We start from the raw sequence: 16,235 nt of genomic DNA on the forward strand, positions 1-16,235 counted from the left end.
TGTTTTTGCTGATCCCTGACGGATTAGGTAAAAACGCTAGTGTGAAAGGCAAGTGATGGGTGCTGGGAGATGTATTGTTTTTCTTCAGTTTTTCCTCACGCTTGTAAAAAACGTATGCAATCCGAATGGAAAAACGCACACCCTGAATGCAATGAATAAAACTGAATTTGTGTGCAAAACTATCCGTTTTTCCATAAACGGATCCTGACACAATCCGTATCGATCATGTCAAATAAGCCTTAGGCTACTTTCACACTAGCGTTCGGGCGGATCCGTTCTGAACGGATCCGCTCATAATAATGCAGACGGAGGCTCCGTTCAGAACGGATCCGTCTGCATTATTTTTAGCATAGAACAACTAAGTGTGAAAATAGCCTAGTACGGATCCGTCCAGACTTTCAATGTAAAGTCAATGGGGGACGGATCCGCTTGAAGATTGAGCCACATTGTGGCATTTTCAAACGGATCCGTCCCCATTGACTTACATTGAAAGTCTGGACGGATCCGCACGCCTCCGCACGGCCAGGCGGACACCCGAACGCTGCAAGCAGCGTTCAGCTGTCCGCCTGTCCGTGCGGAGGCGAGCGGAGCGGAGGCTGAACGCCGCCAGACTGATGCAGTCTGAGCGGATCCGCCTCCATTCAGACTGCATCAGGGCTGGACGGCTGCGTTCGGGTCCGCTCGTGAGCTCCTTCAAACGGAGCTCACGAGCGGACCAGCGAACGCTAGCGTGAAAGCAGCCTTAGCTGTAACCGTGTGATCATGAGTTTAATTCTGTATTGGTTCTTAATCTTTAGGATTACGGCATTCCATTCATGGAAACCAGCGCAAAGACCGGTGTAAATGTGGAGCTGGCATTTACGGCTATAGCTAAGTAAGTCTGGTAGGTGGTCATGGTGTGATGGGTGCGTATAGTTGCGTATTCCGTGTGAATGTATGGAACGCTTGTTGTCATGATGTTTTTCTATTGTCAGCCATAGATTTTACCCTATGTATCCTTGAAAATCCGCCTCCTCCCTACTGTGGGTGAATGGGGTCATGAAAACCCCCATCCATATGCATTGTTTGCGTAGCAAATCCACAGTAATGGCGCCACACCTTTACCTGGGAGAAAAAACATATTCTAGGCAGCTCCCTACATAATGCCCCTAAATGAAATATATATCAATTTATATAATAGCCTGTGATCTCATAGATACCCTTTGCACTATTACCATATCCTATGCCCCTCTGTATATGCTCCAATCCCCCCATATACACCCTATGCTACTGTAAATACACAACAAGTTGCCACCTCTATACACGTTGTACCACCATATGCACTCTGTGTCCACCGTGGATACTATGGCCCCTGGCACAATATTGTATGTGTAGTCTTTTCACATGGAATGTGGTTTGCGAGTGTCAAACCGCAGGTGGCCATCCGCCACCGATCCAGTCTAGTGCTCTGTGAGCTTAAAGGAAATCTGACATTAGTTTTGACCATGCTAAACTACTGACAGCAGCAGGTAGGGGCTGGGTTGAGCGGTAGAAACATATCTTTTGTGGAGGTTTATTATCAGGAGCAGTGTAAATATTAAGTTTTATTCTGCCAGATTCTGCTCCTGCAAGTTCCCAGACTGCGGAGATTCACTATGAAGTGCCCTTTACAGTCCCTCCTCTCTGCTCTGAGTGACAGCTGTTTTGGTCTCCTGGTTGGATGCCACAGCTGTCACTCAGAGCAGAAGGGAGGGTCTGTGAAGCTCCACCTCCTGGGCACTTGAAGCAGCAGCACCTGGCAGCGTAAAAGTTTTTAATCTCACTACTCCTGACCACAACTCTACAAAAGGTATGCGTGTCTTGCTCTCTCCAGCCACTACCTAGGGCTGTCAGAAGTTTATCCTGATCAAAACTGCTGACAGATTCCATTTAGTATATCTTTCGTGGCTGCACAAGTTGTCTACAATGTGTCAGTCTGCTATTTAGCTCAGAGGATGGAGGGACACTCGTTTAGCCTCCACTGGAATAATAGATCCCTATGGATACTTGGACATCACAAACCTTATGTGAACACGACCTTACCTCGAAATGTCCGGCACAACAGACTTCATACCTCGTGTTTTCCTACACAGGGAGCTGAAGCAGAGATCCAGTAGTCCAGATGAGCGTAAATTCGTAATCCACCAGTACATTGAGTCACAAAAGAAGAAGACTGGCTGCTGCGGGCTCCTCTGATTGCCTTGCGATGGAAGCAATGGCGGCTCAAGAAGAGACTAAATCCCTTTGATCCAGAATTGACTGAAGAGCAATGGATATTATCTGATCCAATGAAACTGCCAAACTCAGGGTCCGTAGGATAAGCCCTGATGCCTGGAGAGGAAGCCCCTCCAAGATTGTTTACTCACAAGAAGCCTATTGCCTTTAGGAGTCTTGTAGAAATGCGCCTGAGGAGTTTGTTTTTTTCCTCTTCTGTGGGATCCAATGACTGAGGACCTCATTTAGATAAAAAACCCTTCCTTCTGCGCAAAACTACAGTGCCAAAACGGTTTACACGGGCAAAGGGTGTCCCAAGCCTTTTCTATAACTAACTGATAACTGGTGTTACGTCTATAAGTCGCTTCCCGGCATCTATAGTACCGCCATATATTGCACAGCTCGGCCTTGTTTACAAGACATGAAGAATTCCCGTATGTTTACTGTGGATAGGAGACATTTCCGAAAAGTCTCATGATGTGCTCGTCACATTTACTGCCATATTCTCCTGTCACCCGTTCACATTTCTATATATCTTCCCCATTGGCTGTTTACACGTTGAGCACTAGAGGTGGATATTTTATCCGGAACCAACTGTGCGATTTATTTTTATTGCTTTATAATCAAATATGCTGATGTCAATTACTTTCTAGGTACATGGGCTGATTTGCCGTAGATACAGACCAGATTCCTGTGTCAGACGGATGAGAGTCTAGTATTATAAGTGCATGCTCATGGAAAAAGGCCTGTATTGTTGTGTAATAAAAGGTTGTGCGATTTTTGTAATATACTGTGTGCATCCATTTTTGGAATTCTTTATTTAAAGGGGTTTAGAATATTAATGATCTATCCTCAGGATAGGTCATCAGTATCTGATCAGCGGAAATCCCGGTGACGGGGGCGGACTGGCAACTTGAAGTGGCTCTGGAAAAAAAAAAAACTAACAGTGGCCCCATGTTGTAGGTTGGTCCAAATTGACAGGAGGAGGGACAACAGAAGTAGGCGGGATCAGCAATACCATAGTGCAGAACAAAGTACCGCCCCTGCAGAACCATATGCCGCAGTGCAGCACAAAATACTGTGACCCTACGCCACAGTATGAAGCTGTATCATTGTTCTGATGACAGCAACACAGTTGAATTCAGGAGGGGGACCTGCGGCCGCTAGTCGGATGCCTAAGTACCTGATGCTCCTACATTAATTAATGCTGAGAGCATCAGATGGCTAGCAGCCATGTGGAGGGCTCAGGTGGCCCCCTGGGCATTGGCCCACCAGGAATTTTCTCTGTAGGGTCTATGGCCCTGCCCGATGACCTCACAACTTACCAACCACAGCGTCGTACATTGTATAGTGGCTATACTTGGTATTGCAACTTGCCATGTGACCGATGATCGTAACATCACTGGCGTGGAAGAGGCCGCAGAGCCTCAAACAGGTGATAGGCTGGTTGTCGGACCCCCGCCAATCTGATGTTGATGACCTATCTTGAGTTTAGACCGTCAACACTGCACTCCTAGAAAACCACTTTAATCAAAGAACGAACATCAGCAAAGTTTAACCACTTGGCATAATGTGTTTAAACTCGATATCGATGCAAGTAGTGGAAAAAGATAAAAAATACAGAATACACACCTTTTTTATTGTATTGTTTGTATATTATAGGATACGAAATAGATTTGCTATTGGCTTTTATTAATCATTTTCTCCGTCTGTCCATCGTCAGACCATCTCTGTGTTAAGGATATCGAATGATCCCTCACAGAGCTCGTCTGATGGATTTCACACTGAATGGGACTGAGCAGCCTGCAGTGTAGAAGACAGATGACGATTTCTAATGGAAAAAAAAACATTACCGTTACAGATATATTTTCTATCCTGTAATCCAATGCAAAAAAACATAAAAATTACCCCAAAGCAGTCCATACTCAAGGTTATATTGACATTCTAATATTTCTTCTCTTCCCTATCGTCCAAAAACCATAACTTTTTTATTTTTTTCATCAAGTCTATGAGGGCTTGTTTTTTGTAGGATTGGATTTATTTTTCTAAATATTACAGGCTATAGCTACTAGAGAGGGGTCGTTGATCCAGGGAGTTATTCTGATTGTTTGATTGGAGTCGGGGAGGAATTTTTTTCCCCTTAATTGGGGAAAATTGGCTTCTACCTCACAGTTTTTTTTTGCCTTCCTCTGGATCAACTTGCAGGGTAACAGGCCGAACTGGATGTCCTTTTTTTGGCACCATTTAAAGAGGTTTTGAGAGAATAGAATATTAATGATCTCTCCTCAGGGTAGGTCATCAATATCAGATCGGTGGCTGTCCGACTGCCGGCACCCCTGCTGATTGGCTGTTTGAGGAGGCTGTGGTGCTCCGGTGAGCGCCGCGGTCTCTTCCTAGGCTACGTGATATCACGTTCATCAGTCACATGGCCTAGGCGCAGCTGAGCTGCAATACCAAGCACAACCGCTATATAATGTACTTGGTATGCTGTGACTGGGCCTGAGCACTCACCCGAGCGCCGCGGCCTCTTCAAACAGCTGATTACTGGGAGTGCTGGGATTCGGACCCCCACTGATCAGATATTGATTACTTATTCTTAGGATAGGTCATCAATATCATGAGACTAGACAACCCCTTTAAGTTGGCCATGCACAATTGAAAGTGGCTAATTTTGGCTATTTAAATTCTACAGGAACATCCAGCGTTCGGCATCAGCCACTGCAGTAGACAATGCTAGTGCGCACGCTTGGTTCTCAAGGCAGCTGCCAGGACGGGACGCTGAAGGCATGACCGGTTTCTACTGCGCAGACGCCTAACGCTGGACGTGGAGTCTGCGGAGTAGAAAACTAAAGGGGAGGGCGCACAGCCAGCAGGACGAAGTTTGCTAATGGAGACATTTAGTGATGTCATCTAGAGAATGGTGGCTCAGTGGTCAGCACTGGCGTCTTGGGTTCTAATTGTTGTCCTTGGGTTCTAATCCAACCACGGACAACATCTGCATGGAGTTGGTATGTTCTCCTCGTGTTTGCGTGGGTTTCCTCCGGATACTCCGGCTTCCTCCCACACTCCAAAGACATACTGATAGGGGACTTAGACTGTGAGCCCCATTGGGGACAGCGTGATGCTAATGTCTGTAACGTGCTGCGGAATATAGTAGTGCTATATAAGTGCATATATAATAGAGAGGCCATCGCTGCCAAAACAGTGCACAGGCACGGTTTATAGGAGCAGCAGCCCCATCCTAAACTAGCAGGGCAGAAACACTATGGAAGAAATGTACTGAAGATAACAGGAGCTGGAACAGGAAACCAGTAAGTAAACTATGAATACTGCAAAGTAGCCAACCCCTTTAATTTTAGTGACCAATGCCAGGCAGCTGCTGTCAAGGCTAATCAAATGATGGGCTGTAGCAAAAGTGGCAGAGATACTCATCACAAGAACACAGATCTGCCTATACAAATTACTAGTCGGACCACACATGGAATATTGGGGGTCGTTTATCAAAGATTGGTTCTTAGGTCAGTTAGCCTCTGCGCTGCCAGAGGAAGCACCTAATTTATGACTAGGTGCACCTCCGTCAATCCATGCGCCTGGTATGAAAACTACGCCAGAACCTGACTGGAGAATAGTCTTTACTCCACTTTTATGCCTGTGTCCAGAAGGAAATGTTAGTAAATTGGATCTGATGCTCCTACTCCCAAGTGGCAAGAACGGCGTGAAAAATATTGTAACACGGGTGTTTAAAAAAAAAGGGGTCTTGCGACTTTTTTCATGCCAACAACTGGCATAGCAATGTTCCTAAATGCCCCCATTGTGTACAATTCTGGGCACCTGTGTATGGAAGGACTTTGCTAACCTAGAGCGGCTGCAGGGAAGGGTGACCAAGAGAACTAAGGGAATAGGGGGTTAGCAGTAGTAAAAGAGGTTCTAAAAGTTAGGGCCCTATTACACCGCCCCATTTCCGGGCAGTGCAAGCGCCAACGGATGATAACACGTCCATCGGCGCTCATTTGCATATGTCTGATGCAACCTGAATGTCCTGATAAGTGTTGAGCAAATCGAGCTTCGGATCCAAGATCCAAAGTCGATTAATTCAAAACGTTGTTTTAATTCTGTACGGAGATCCGTATGTCCTCCGGCCAATTGAAATTCGTTATCACCGAAGTCTCGCAAGACTTAAATAACTATTTTATCAACGTACCAGCCAGTACCAAAGCCGACTTCGGATTCAAGTTTAGAAATCAAAGTCCGAAGTTATTTACCGAAGTCCCGCGAGACTTTGGTGAGAAATGTCCCCCGCCTGAGGCCATACATTTGAATGTTGTACAGACACTGATCTCCGTACAGCATTCAAATGAAGTTTTGAACTAATCGACTTTGGATCTTGGATCCGAAGCTCGATTTGCTCAACACTAGTCCTGATGAAAGATGCCCATCAGCGTGTTTGCTCATTCTTCGGCTGCTCGATTATACAAGCCGTTTTGGGAAGCATTCCTATGAACCCTGGTTCCCAATACCAGTATTTTTCGCCCCCTAGTGCCCCCCCCCCTCCAAAAAAAAAGTAGGGGTCACAGCTGTGACCTCACACTGTGCACGCTGGGTCACAGCACAGCAGACTGACGAGGAGGAAGACCAAGCACGGGAGGTGAGGAGCGGCGGCGTCCGAAGCAGGAAAGGTGAGTGTTTTTTTTTATTTCATATAAGGCTGATGGACACTGCTGGGGGAATATATTAGGCTACTGGGGGCTGAATAGAGACTACTGGGGGCATATATGAGGCTACTGGGGCATATATGAGGCTGCTGTGGGCTAATGAGAGGCATGGGGCCCTTATCGGAGGTCTGATTGGGGGTCATTTACATTGGGTCTGAGCTGAGGTCTGATTGGGGGTCTGATCTGAGGTCTTATTGGGGTATTATTAACATTGGGAGTCTGATTGGTGGATTGACCTGAGGTGTCATGAATTTTTTTTTTTTCTTATTGTCCCCCTCTAAAACCTAGGTGCGTCTTATAGGGCGAAAAATACGGTAATTGACTGGAAAATCTTGCAGTCTAATAGTACCTTTAGGTTTGTTTAGTCTGGAAAAAGACAGCTTAGGCCAAGTTCACACTTCAGTTATTTCCATCAGTTATTGTGAGCCAAAACCAGGTGCAGGTCAAAAACCGCCCAGGTGCAAATTTTTCCATTACACCTGATCTCTGAGTCGGCTTCACTACTGATTTTGGCTCACATTAACCCTGGTTTCACACCTAAGCGTTTCTCAAACGCGCGTTTCTATGCGCATTTTTGTCGCGCGTTTTTATGCGCGTTTTTTTTAATAGTGAACGCGCGTTTGGGTGATTGACAGCAGTGTTGTCCAAAGAGTCTATGGCCCAAACGCGCGTCAAACGCTCCAAAAAAAGCTCCTGTACTTGTTTGAGCGTCGGGCGTTTTACAGCGCGTTCAAACGCGCTGTAAAATGCGAAAATGTGAACCAGCCCCATAGGGAAGCATTGGTTTTCATGTGTTGCGCGTTTTACAGCGCGTAGGAACGCGCTGTAAAACGCTCAAGTGTGAACTTAAGAGCTCATGCACATGAACGTATTTTGTTTCTGTTCCGCTTTTTTTGCGGATAGGATGCAGACCCATTGATTTCAACGGGTCCGCAATAAATGTGGACAGCACACCGTGTGCTAGCCGCATCCGTATGTCCGTTCTGTAGCCCCTGACATGTCCTATTCTTGTCCGTTTTAGGCATTGTTACAATGGATCTGGAAAAAAAAAACGGATGGCATACGGATGTCATCCATTTTTTTGCGGATCCGCAAAACACATACGGTCGTGTGTATGTAGCCTTATGGCTCATTCACATGAACTTATTTTTTTTGTCTGTGTCCATTCCGTTTTTTTAGGCCCGTATGCAGAACCATTTACTTCAATAGAGCGGAAAAAAACTGAAATGACTCAGTGTGCATTCCGTGTCCGCATGGCTATTGCGCATAAAAATAGAAAATGTTCTATTATTGTCCACATTACGGACAAGGATAGGACAGTTCTATTATGGGCCAGCTGTTCCGTTACGCAAAATGCGAAATGCACGCGGCCAGTATCCGTGTTTTGCGGATCCGCAACTAGCAGACTGCAAAACAACAGCGGCCTTGTGCATAAGCCCTTAGGGTAGATCTAATATAGTATATGAATGGACAGTACAGATATCTTGCTGATGGTCTATTTATTCCTAGGCCTGTAAGGCGGCATTCACATCTGCGGCAAACTGATCCAGCTGCCCGATCCGCACTAATGCCAGCTGTCTGCCGGACCAAAAACCGCTGCATAAACCGTGTTTGTCTGGCCGAAACCCAGCATTTATGCCAGAAAGTGGCCGGATCATTACAGTCCCAATGGGGATCCGGCCGTGACCCATAGGATTCGGCGAACAACCGCGGATGTGAACGCGTCCTAACCATGACAAGGGGGCATCCTCTGCGCCAGGAGTAGACATGAGTGAATCGATTTGTCTCATCAGCAAACTTCTTTACTTGTGAGGGGCTGTCCCCGCAGGTGAGTAGCTCCCACCTGCCGCTAGATAGACAGCGCCAGATGGCGCGATACAGCGGGTTACCTCTTAGGATGTTTCTCATGGCCTTAGTAAATGACTAATCATAGGGAGCTGAATGCACAGTCCTGATTACTCCCAGTAACATTAGTATCTGCTGTTACTTTGTGTGGACACGTGATTTATATTGTAGAACGCGTTACACATTAACTTCTCTGATATCAAATTCTGAAACCAAGTTGCGAAGTTAACATGGGATCATTGTGATGTACGTTTATGCACTAATTAGGCGCATTAATCAATAGTTTATTAGGGCGTGGTGACATGTTGTACCTCTGTTGTGGTTTCCTTGTGTTTTTCTGCAATTTACTCTAGTGCTACTTTTAATTAGCCACAAATTGCATGAATTGTATTAAAGTGGTGCAATAATACAAGGCACGTAATACATATGATGCAACTGGCCACATAAGTAGTTTGCATTTGTCTAATATCTGCATACATGAATGCCTAAAGATGTGGCATGTCAGATATTTACATACGTGTATAGATAAGGGTTTGCCTTTTGCACCAAAGTCTCGCTGTGTAGCGTTGCTATCATAGAAATGAATGGGGTCACAGCGCGGCTCGCACATTTGCAGCGACCCCAAAATCGCAAAAAATCCAGCAGAGTTGGATTTTTGGGAGATTCCAGGGTTGGGGTTCCTGGCAAGCGTGCGAGCCGAGCTGTGATCTCATTCATTTCTATGCCAACAACACAGCAAGACTGCGGTGCAACAGTCGAACCCTGATGTGCACAGGTAAGTAAATATCAGACGCCACCTCCTTTACGCATACATGTATGTAGATATTAAACATACGCCACCTTCGCATGTGTACATTTTTGTAAGTAATTTGTGCCCAAAAATAGAGCATGAAATTTTTTTCAGAACCAGCAACATGCCCTAATGGGGTCACAAACCAGTGGGAGTGCTGACCCCTGTCCGTGGGCGAGACAATCTACACTGGGCACATGAGCATTAGAACTGAACCATAGAGCAATGGAAGAAGGTGGGTTGGTCTGATGAATCCCATCATATGGACAATGTGTGTGTCACTTACCTAGGGAAGAGATGGCACCAGGAGGCACGATGGGAAGAAGACAAGCCAGTGGAGGCAGTGTGATCTTCTGCTAGTGCCAGAGCAGAGGGTGGGAATGATTGTGGCCCCGATGATGATGTGTCACAGTGTACTTCCTCAGACCGTCACTCCCTGGGGTCGGTGCAGTCAAGGAGGGGCACCATTTGTTCAAATGGGGCACTCCCTGTAGATTGGGCTCCAGCCTCATTATAGTTTTGGGTGCCCTTGATTCAGGTGGTTGCAAGGCAGGACTTGAAATAGTGCTATGGCCAGCATATGGTGATAAAAGGGTCAGTAACCATGCCAAAAGTCTTTTTTACTGTGCACCAAATAGGAGTTGTAGTACCTCCAGCCACTATCTGTACACAGTGCATATTCTACCCAGATGTCTAAGCATGAGCTAAGCAAGTAGTTTGCAGCAATGGTCCTCAAATTATTCTTTCTCTTGCTACAATCTCTAGTAGCAACCGTAATCTGTCACATTGTCTGCCATTCACATGACTGTGCGCAGTTCCAATAATACGACTGGCCAAAATTGTACCTGAAGTGTGCAGGGTGTCTGAACTCATTATCCCTCCATTGCAGCAGGGTTTGAAATGCTGTATGCTTATCACCTTACTGACTATAAAGTTAGAACGCCTAAATCTACCAATCTGGAGTGCATAGGGCGTCTTAACTTGTTTTCCCGATGCAGCTGCAAAGTCTGCAATGCCCTAAGCTGGTTATCTTGCTGACTGTCACTCTGTAGCCATGAAAATTCTCCAAAATGTTCTCTCTCCCTCTCTGTGTGATGGTAGCGGGGGATCTGTTAGTCCATAACTGAATGCCTGAGAAGAGGAGCACATACTGTTTGCTACCTACCTCCTCCAGACCCGTCCTCACACTCCTACTCCTAGCACAACTAGAATCTTCTCTTGGAAGTAGGGGGTGGAGCGAGCCTAAACCCTAAGCTCCAGAGAGGGCTGGGCCAGGATTGTTAGTCCTGGCAACATCTAGCTGGAATATTCTGAGCATACGTGCATTACATTAAATGAAGTGTAGAACACTACCTTAAGAGAGTTTTCTGAGACTTTGCATCCTCAGGATAGGTCATCAGTATCTGATCGGTGGGGGTCCGACACCTAGGACCCCCGGTGATCAGCTGTTTGAGAAGGCATTGGCGTTACCGTGAGTGCCGTGGCCTTCTCTCAGCTTACCAAGCACAGCACCGTCCATTGTATAGCGACTGTGCTTTGTAAGCCCTGTTCACTTCAATGGGACTGAGCTGCGCCTAGACTACGTGACCGATGAGCATGTCGTCTCTCAGCCTAGGTTAGGCAATGAGAAGGCCAAGGCTGTACTGCGAGCGTCACTTCCTTCTCAAATAGCTGATCGGTGGGGGTTCTTGGTGTCGGATCTCCACTGATCAGATACTGATGGTGTATCCAGAGGATAGGTCATCTATATTAACATCTCAGAAAACCCCTTTAACAGCACATTATCAAACAATTGCAGATACCCCTTTCCACTGGGGTACTGCTCCAAGAACCCTTGGGTCCTGGCACTCATCTTACTTTGACACGTTCCACCTACCTAAACATCGCACAGATCAAGTACATGGCAGAGGTATTCCCTTATGTCGGTGGCCAATTTCAGCAGCGCAACCAATGTGAACACACAGAGCTGCAGTGTAAAGCATGGGGAGAAGCAGCAGTCCAAGTGACACATAAGACAGGTGGCGTGCTTTCCGAATACCTCAGACTTCTCTAGTAAGGGCTCATGCATATGAACATTTTTTTTTTTCTGTGTCCATTCCGTTTTTTTTTTTTTTTTTTTTGTGTGGCCCATATGCAGAACTATTAACTTCAATGGGCCCGCAAAAAAAATACGGAAAAGGATTCAGTTTGCATTCTGCGTCCGGCAAAAAAAAAAAAACTATCCTCTTATTGTCCACATTACGGGTAAGGATTAGACTGTTCTATTAGGGGCCAGCCCTTCTGTTCCGCAAAATGCGGGATTCTACCAGACCGGTATCCGTTTTTGCGTTTCCGCAATTTGTGGACTGCAAAACACCCAATGGTCGTGTGCATGAGCCCTAAATGTGATACTGATGTGTAAAGCTTTTCCATGGTAAGTGAGCATGTAAAGGACTTTTAGAGTAAAGTTCAACCTGATGATTGCACTTATTGCGCCGCTATCAAGTAGCATTGGTGATTTACATTAGTTATTGCTCAAGTGTTGACATTCTGCAAACCGACATAGAATATGATTACGAAAGATGACGACAACAAAGGAAACTACAGCTATCTGCGTGTGACGGATTCACACACTATGACCCTTCTGCACTTGGACTGGTTGCTGCAAACTTTTTCTATGGGAAATCATTAAAGGGAGGGTTATTACTGATAAGGCAAAATGTCATGTACCGTATCACTGATGATACCATTCGCTTAGCGATCTGTTGCTTCATTCTAGAGTACTTTGAATCCATAGGCAAAAGAGCAGGTAAGTGGCTTGGATGTGTCCTCTGTGCACTTAACTGCTCATTTGCATATAAATTAAAAATACTTTTTCTCCAGAATGAGGCAACATGTCACAAAGTAAAAAGGTATCACTACCAGGGCGGACAGGCCCTAGACCCTACAGGGAAATTTTCAGATGGGCCGATGCCTAGGGGGCCAATTGAGCCCTCCTCATGGCCTCCAGCTGAATACCTAATGATATGATGCTCTAACGGGGGGGTGCAACTGGGCGGCGGTCCCTGACCTACGTAAGTGCAGAGCGGAGAGGACAGAGACAGAGAGGGAAACGGACAGCCGCGGCAAAGAACGGCACACGTGCCGTATCCGGATGGTAGGACAGGGAAGTCCGTGAGTCGCTGCTGTACAAAGGGGAAAGGCAGGAGACAGATCAGAAAACGAGCCGAGGTCAAATCCGGGAGGTAGCGACAGTACTCAGGGAGCAGGCAGTAGGCAGGTCAGAAGACGGAAATAGGTCAAGTCCAAGAGGTCAAACAATGCAGTAACGTGGAATATACACAGCCTAAATGACTCAATCACAGGCAACCTGTGGCCAGCAGGTTGCCTGTTTATATAGTGGAGGAAAGGTGGAAGCAGCACAATATGTGGAAATGTGATGTGGCCAGCGTCACATGACCCATCCTCCCTGCCTGTAGCCGAGCACCGAGTGGCCAGCTCGGCAATCAGCCCCTCCTGGTACCTATGGTGATGGGGAACGCTGACCTCTCCTGCAGGAGGAGTGCGGCCGGGCGCGCAGCATCCCCCGTCACCATAACAACGGAGATGCCGGGAACCAGGAAGCGCAGCTGCGTCCGTGCTGCAGTGAGATCGGGGAACGCCGGCAGCGCAGGGGAACAGAAGCCCGTCGCCTGCGTCCCATTACAGTACCCCCACTTCCACGGGGGGCCTCTGAACCCAACAATTGCGGGAGGGGCTTCTCAGGGTGTTCCTGGTGAAACTTAGCAATTAACCTGGAAGCATGCATCCCCGGGACCTCTCCTCAGGTCCAAAACCTTTCCAATGGACCAGATATTGAAAGGAATTTCTAACCTTTCTAACATCAATGATCATAGAGATGATGAAATCCTCCTTACCCTCAACCTCCACAGGTAGGGGAGGAACCATGGTTGACACATATCTCTTGGGTAACGATTTATGAAACACATCATTGATACGAAGGGAGCTGGGCAGTGGTGTATCTTGGTTTTGTGCTGCCCTAGGCGAGACTAAACTCGGGCACCCCCCTAATATAAATTTGACCCACCCCTTCCTGTCAAGGCCAAACCCCTTTCTCTCTAAACCCCACCCCTTCCTATGTGCAATCCACAGATCCCCCCCCTAAAGAGTGCCATCCACGGATCCCCCTCCCCTAAATGGTGCCATCCACTGATCCCCCTCCCCTAAATAGTGCCATCCACGGATCCCCCTCCCCTAAATCGTGCCATCCACGGATCCACAGATTCCCCCCCTCCCCTAAACGGTGCCATCCACAGATCCCCCCCCCCCTCCCCTAAACGGTGCCATCCACAGATTACTCCTCCCCCTGACGCTCACAGGAAAACATTTAAAAACGAATCAGTAACCTAAACTTTATTCATTAGTGATGTCTTTACTGTATACCTTACTCTGTCTTTCAGCTTCGGTAACAGCAGGCAGTGCGGGCGGGCGGCGCTCACTCACTGACGTCACGCGCCTGCTCCTCCCACTAGGCGGCGCAGGCGCGTGATATCAGTGAGTGAGCGCCGCCCGCTTGCACTGCCTGCTGTTACCGGAGCTGAAAGACAGAGTAAGGTATACAGTAAAGACATCACTAATGAATAAAGTTTAGGTTACTGATTCGTTTTTAAATGTTTGTTTTCCTGTGAGCGGCGGGGCCCTGTATATTCTAACCCCCAGGCAAGCGTCCCTGTCACCATGGGAACGCCTGGGGGTTAGAATATACCATCGGATTTGTGTTTTCACGCTCTCACTGAGAGCGTGAAAACTCAGATCCGATTGTATATTCTAACCCCCAGGCAAGCGTCCCCGTCACCATGGGAACGCCTGGGGGTTAGAATATACCATCGGATCTTCTGAATATACCGGAGGCAGATGAGACTGATGGGACAAGGGGCAAACAAGGCATTTTGCCACCCCATTGGCAAGTGTCGCCCTAGGCAAATGCCTTGTTGGCCTCGTGATAGATACGCCCCTGGAGCTGGGTAGTTTCACTCTAAAAGGGTTAATAACCTCAATAATATCATATGGTCCTAGGAACAATGTTTCAAAGAAAGATTCTTGGTCGACAACCACACTTTATCGCCGACTACAAAATTTACTCCCTTGGAACGTTTCTTATTGGCTTGTTTACGCTGAATCTCCTGGGCCTTTTCCAGGTTCACTTGAACCTGTGCCCAGTCTGGGCACAGTCTAGAGGTGAAAGAATCTGCCTGCGGGTTGAGTGAGGACACTGAGGAATTAGAGCTGAAACGAGGATGAAAACCACTATTACAGAAAAAAGGAGATACCCCGTGGACGAATTAACCCGATTGTTGATGGCAAACTCTGCCAACGGGAGGTATCTCACCCATAAAAGCTGATACGAACTGAACGCCCCTATCAGAGACTATATTTTCAGGGACACCATGCAAGCGTACCACATGTTCAAAAACAAGGATGCTAAGGTTTTCGCATCAGGGAGCTTACTTAAGGGAACAAAATGCACCATCTTGCTAAAACGGTCGACCACTACCCAAACTACTGACCTCCCCTCGGAAGGGGGGCAGGTCAGAAATAAAATCCATGGAAATGTGTGACCATGGCCTGCAGGGAATAGGTAGAGGTTGCAGTTCACCAGCGGGAAGTGTCCTCGGGGTTTTAGATCTAGCACATACCTCACAAGCCAAAACGTAAGTTCGCACATCTCTAGACAAAGTGGGCCACCAGAAAGACCTCAACAGCAACTCCTTAGTGGCAGCGATGCCTGGATGACCGCACAGAACAGAGTCATGACACTCACCCAAAAGTCGAAAACGAAGGTGCCCGGGAACAAAGAACTTATCTGAAGGTTTCTGTGGAGGAGCAAGTTGCTGAGCCCGTTGGATCTCTGAGGAAAGGTCCGAGGATACAGCTGCCACAATGATGTTCACCGGCAAGATGGGTTCAGGAGGGGTGTCAGGAGGTTGGACGGCATTAAAACTTCGGGACAAGGCATCTCCCTTAACATTTTTACTTCCTGGTCTGAAAGTAACAGAGAAGTTAAAACGTGTGAAAAACAGTGCCCACCTGGCTTGCCTAGGATTAAGGCGTTTGGCCGCTTCGAGAAACACTAAATTCTTATTATCCGTGAGAACAGTAACACAGTGTTTGGCCCCTTCTAAAAAGTGCCTCCACTCCTCAAATGCCGATTTAATGGCCAGTAACTTGCGGTTCCCAATATCGTAATTTCTCTCCGTGGGAGAGAATTTGCGAGAAAAGAAGGCACACAAGGTCTTAAATTCGTGAAGTTGGAAGATCCCTGGGAGAGGATGGCCCCCACACCATCCTCCGAGGCATCCACCTCCACCATGAAAGGTTCCTCGGGATTCGGCTGAATCATAACTGGGGCCATTTGAAAACAAGTTTTAAGAGTTTCAAAGGCCTGACAGGCTTCAGACGACCAGTTGACAAGATCTGACCCCTTCTTGGTTAAATCAGTTAGGGGCTTGGCAATGACAGAATTTTTTTTTATGAATTTACGTTAAAAGTTGGAGAATCCTAAAAAGCGTTGAAGTGCCTCCTGCAGGATCAGTGCGGCCGGGCATGCAGCGTCCCCCTTCACCATGACAATAGAGACGCTGGGAACCAGGAAGCGCAGCCGGACGCACGAGCGTCTG

General features: G+C 47.1%; 1 protein-coding gene across 4 annotated transcripts in view; it reads left to right on the forward strand.

Annotated features, from left to right (window-relative positions):
• Window positions 1-3,018, forward strand: part of RAB37 (RAB37, member RAS oncogene family) — a 57,869-nt gene extending 54,851 nt beyond the window's left edge. For all 4 annotated transcript variants that reach the window (XM_044296134.1, XM_044296136.1, XM_044296137.1 and 1 more), the window contains 2 exons: window positions 798-874; window positions 2,112-3,018. In XM_044296134.1, coding sequence (XP_044152069.1) covers window positions 798-874; window positions 2,112-2,214 — 180 coding nt within the window. In that variant the 3' untranslated portion in view covers window positions 2,215-3,018. The remainder of the gene's footprint in view (window positions 1-797; window positions 875-2,111) is intronic.
• Window positions 3,019-16,235: the final 13,217 nt, after the last annotated feature.

Source organism: Bufo gargarizans, chromosome 6 (genome assembly GCF_014858855.1).
Source record: "Bufo gargarizans isolate SCDJY-AF-19 chromosome 6, ASM1485885v1, whole genome shotgun sequence".
In the NCBI taxonomy this organism is placed as follows: domain Eukaryota; kingdom Metazoa; phylum Chordata; class Amphibia; order Anura; family Bufonidae; genus Bufo; species Bufo gargarizans.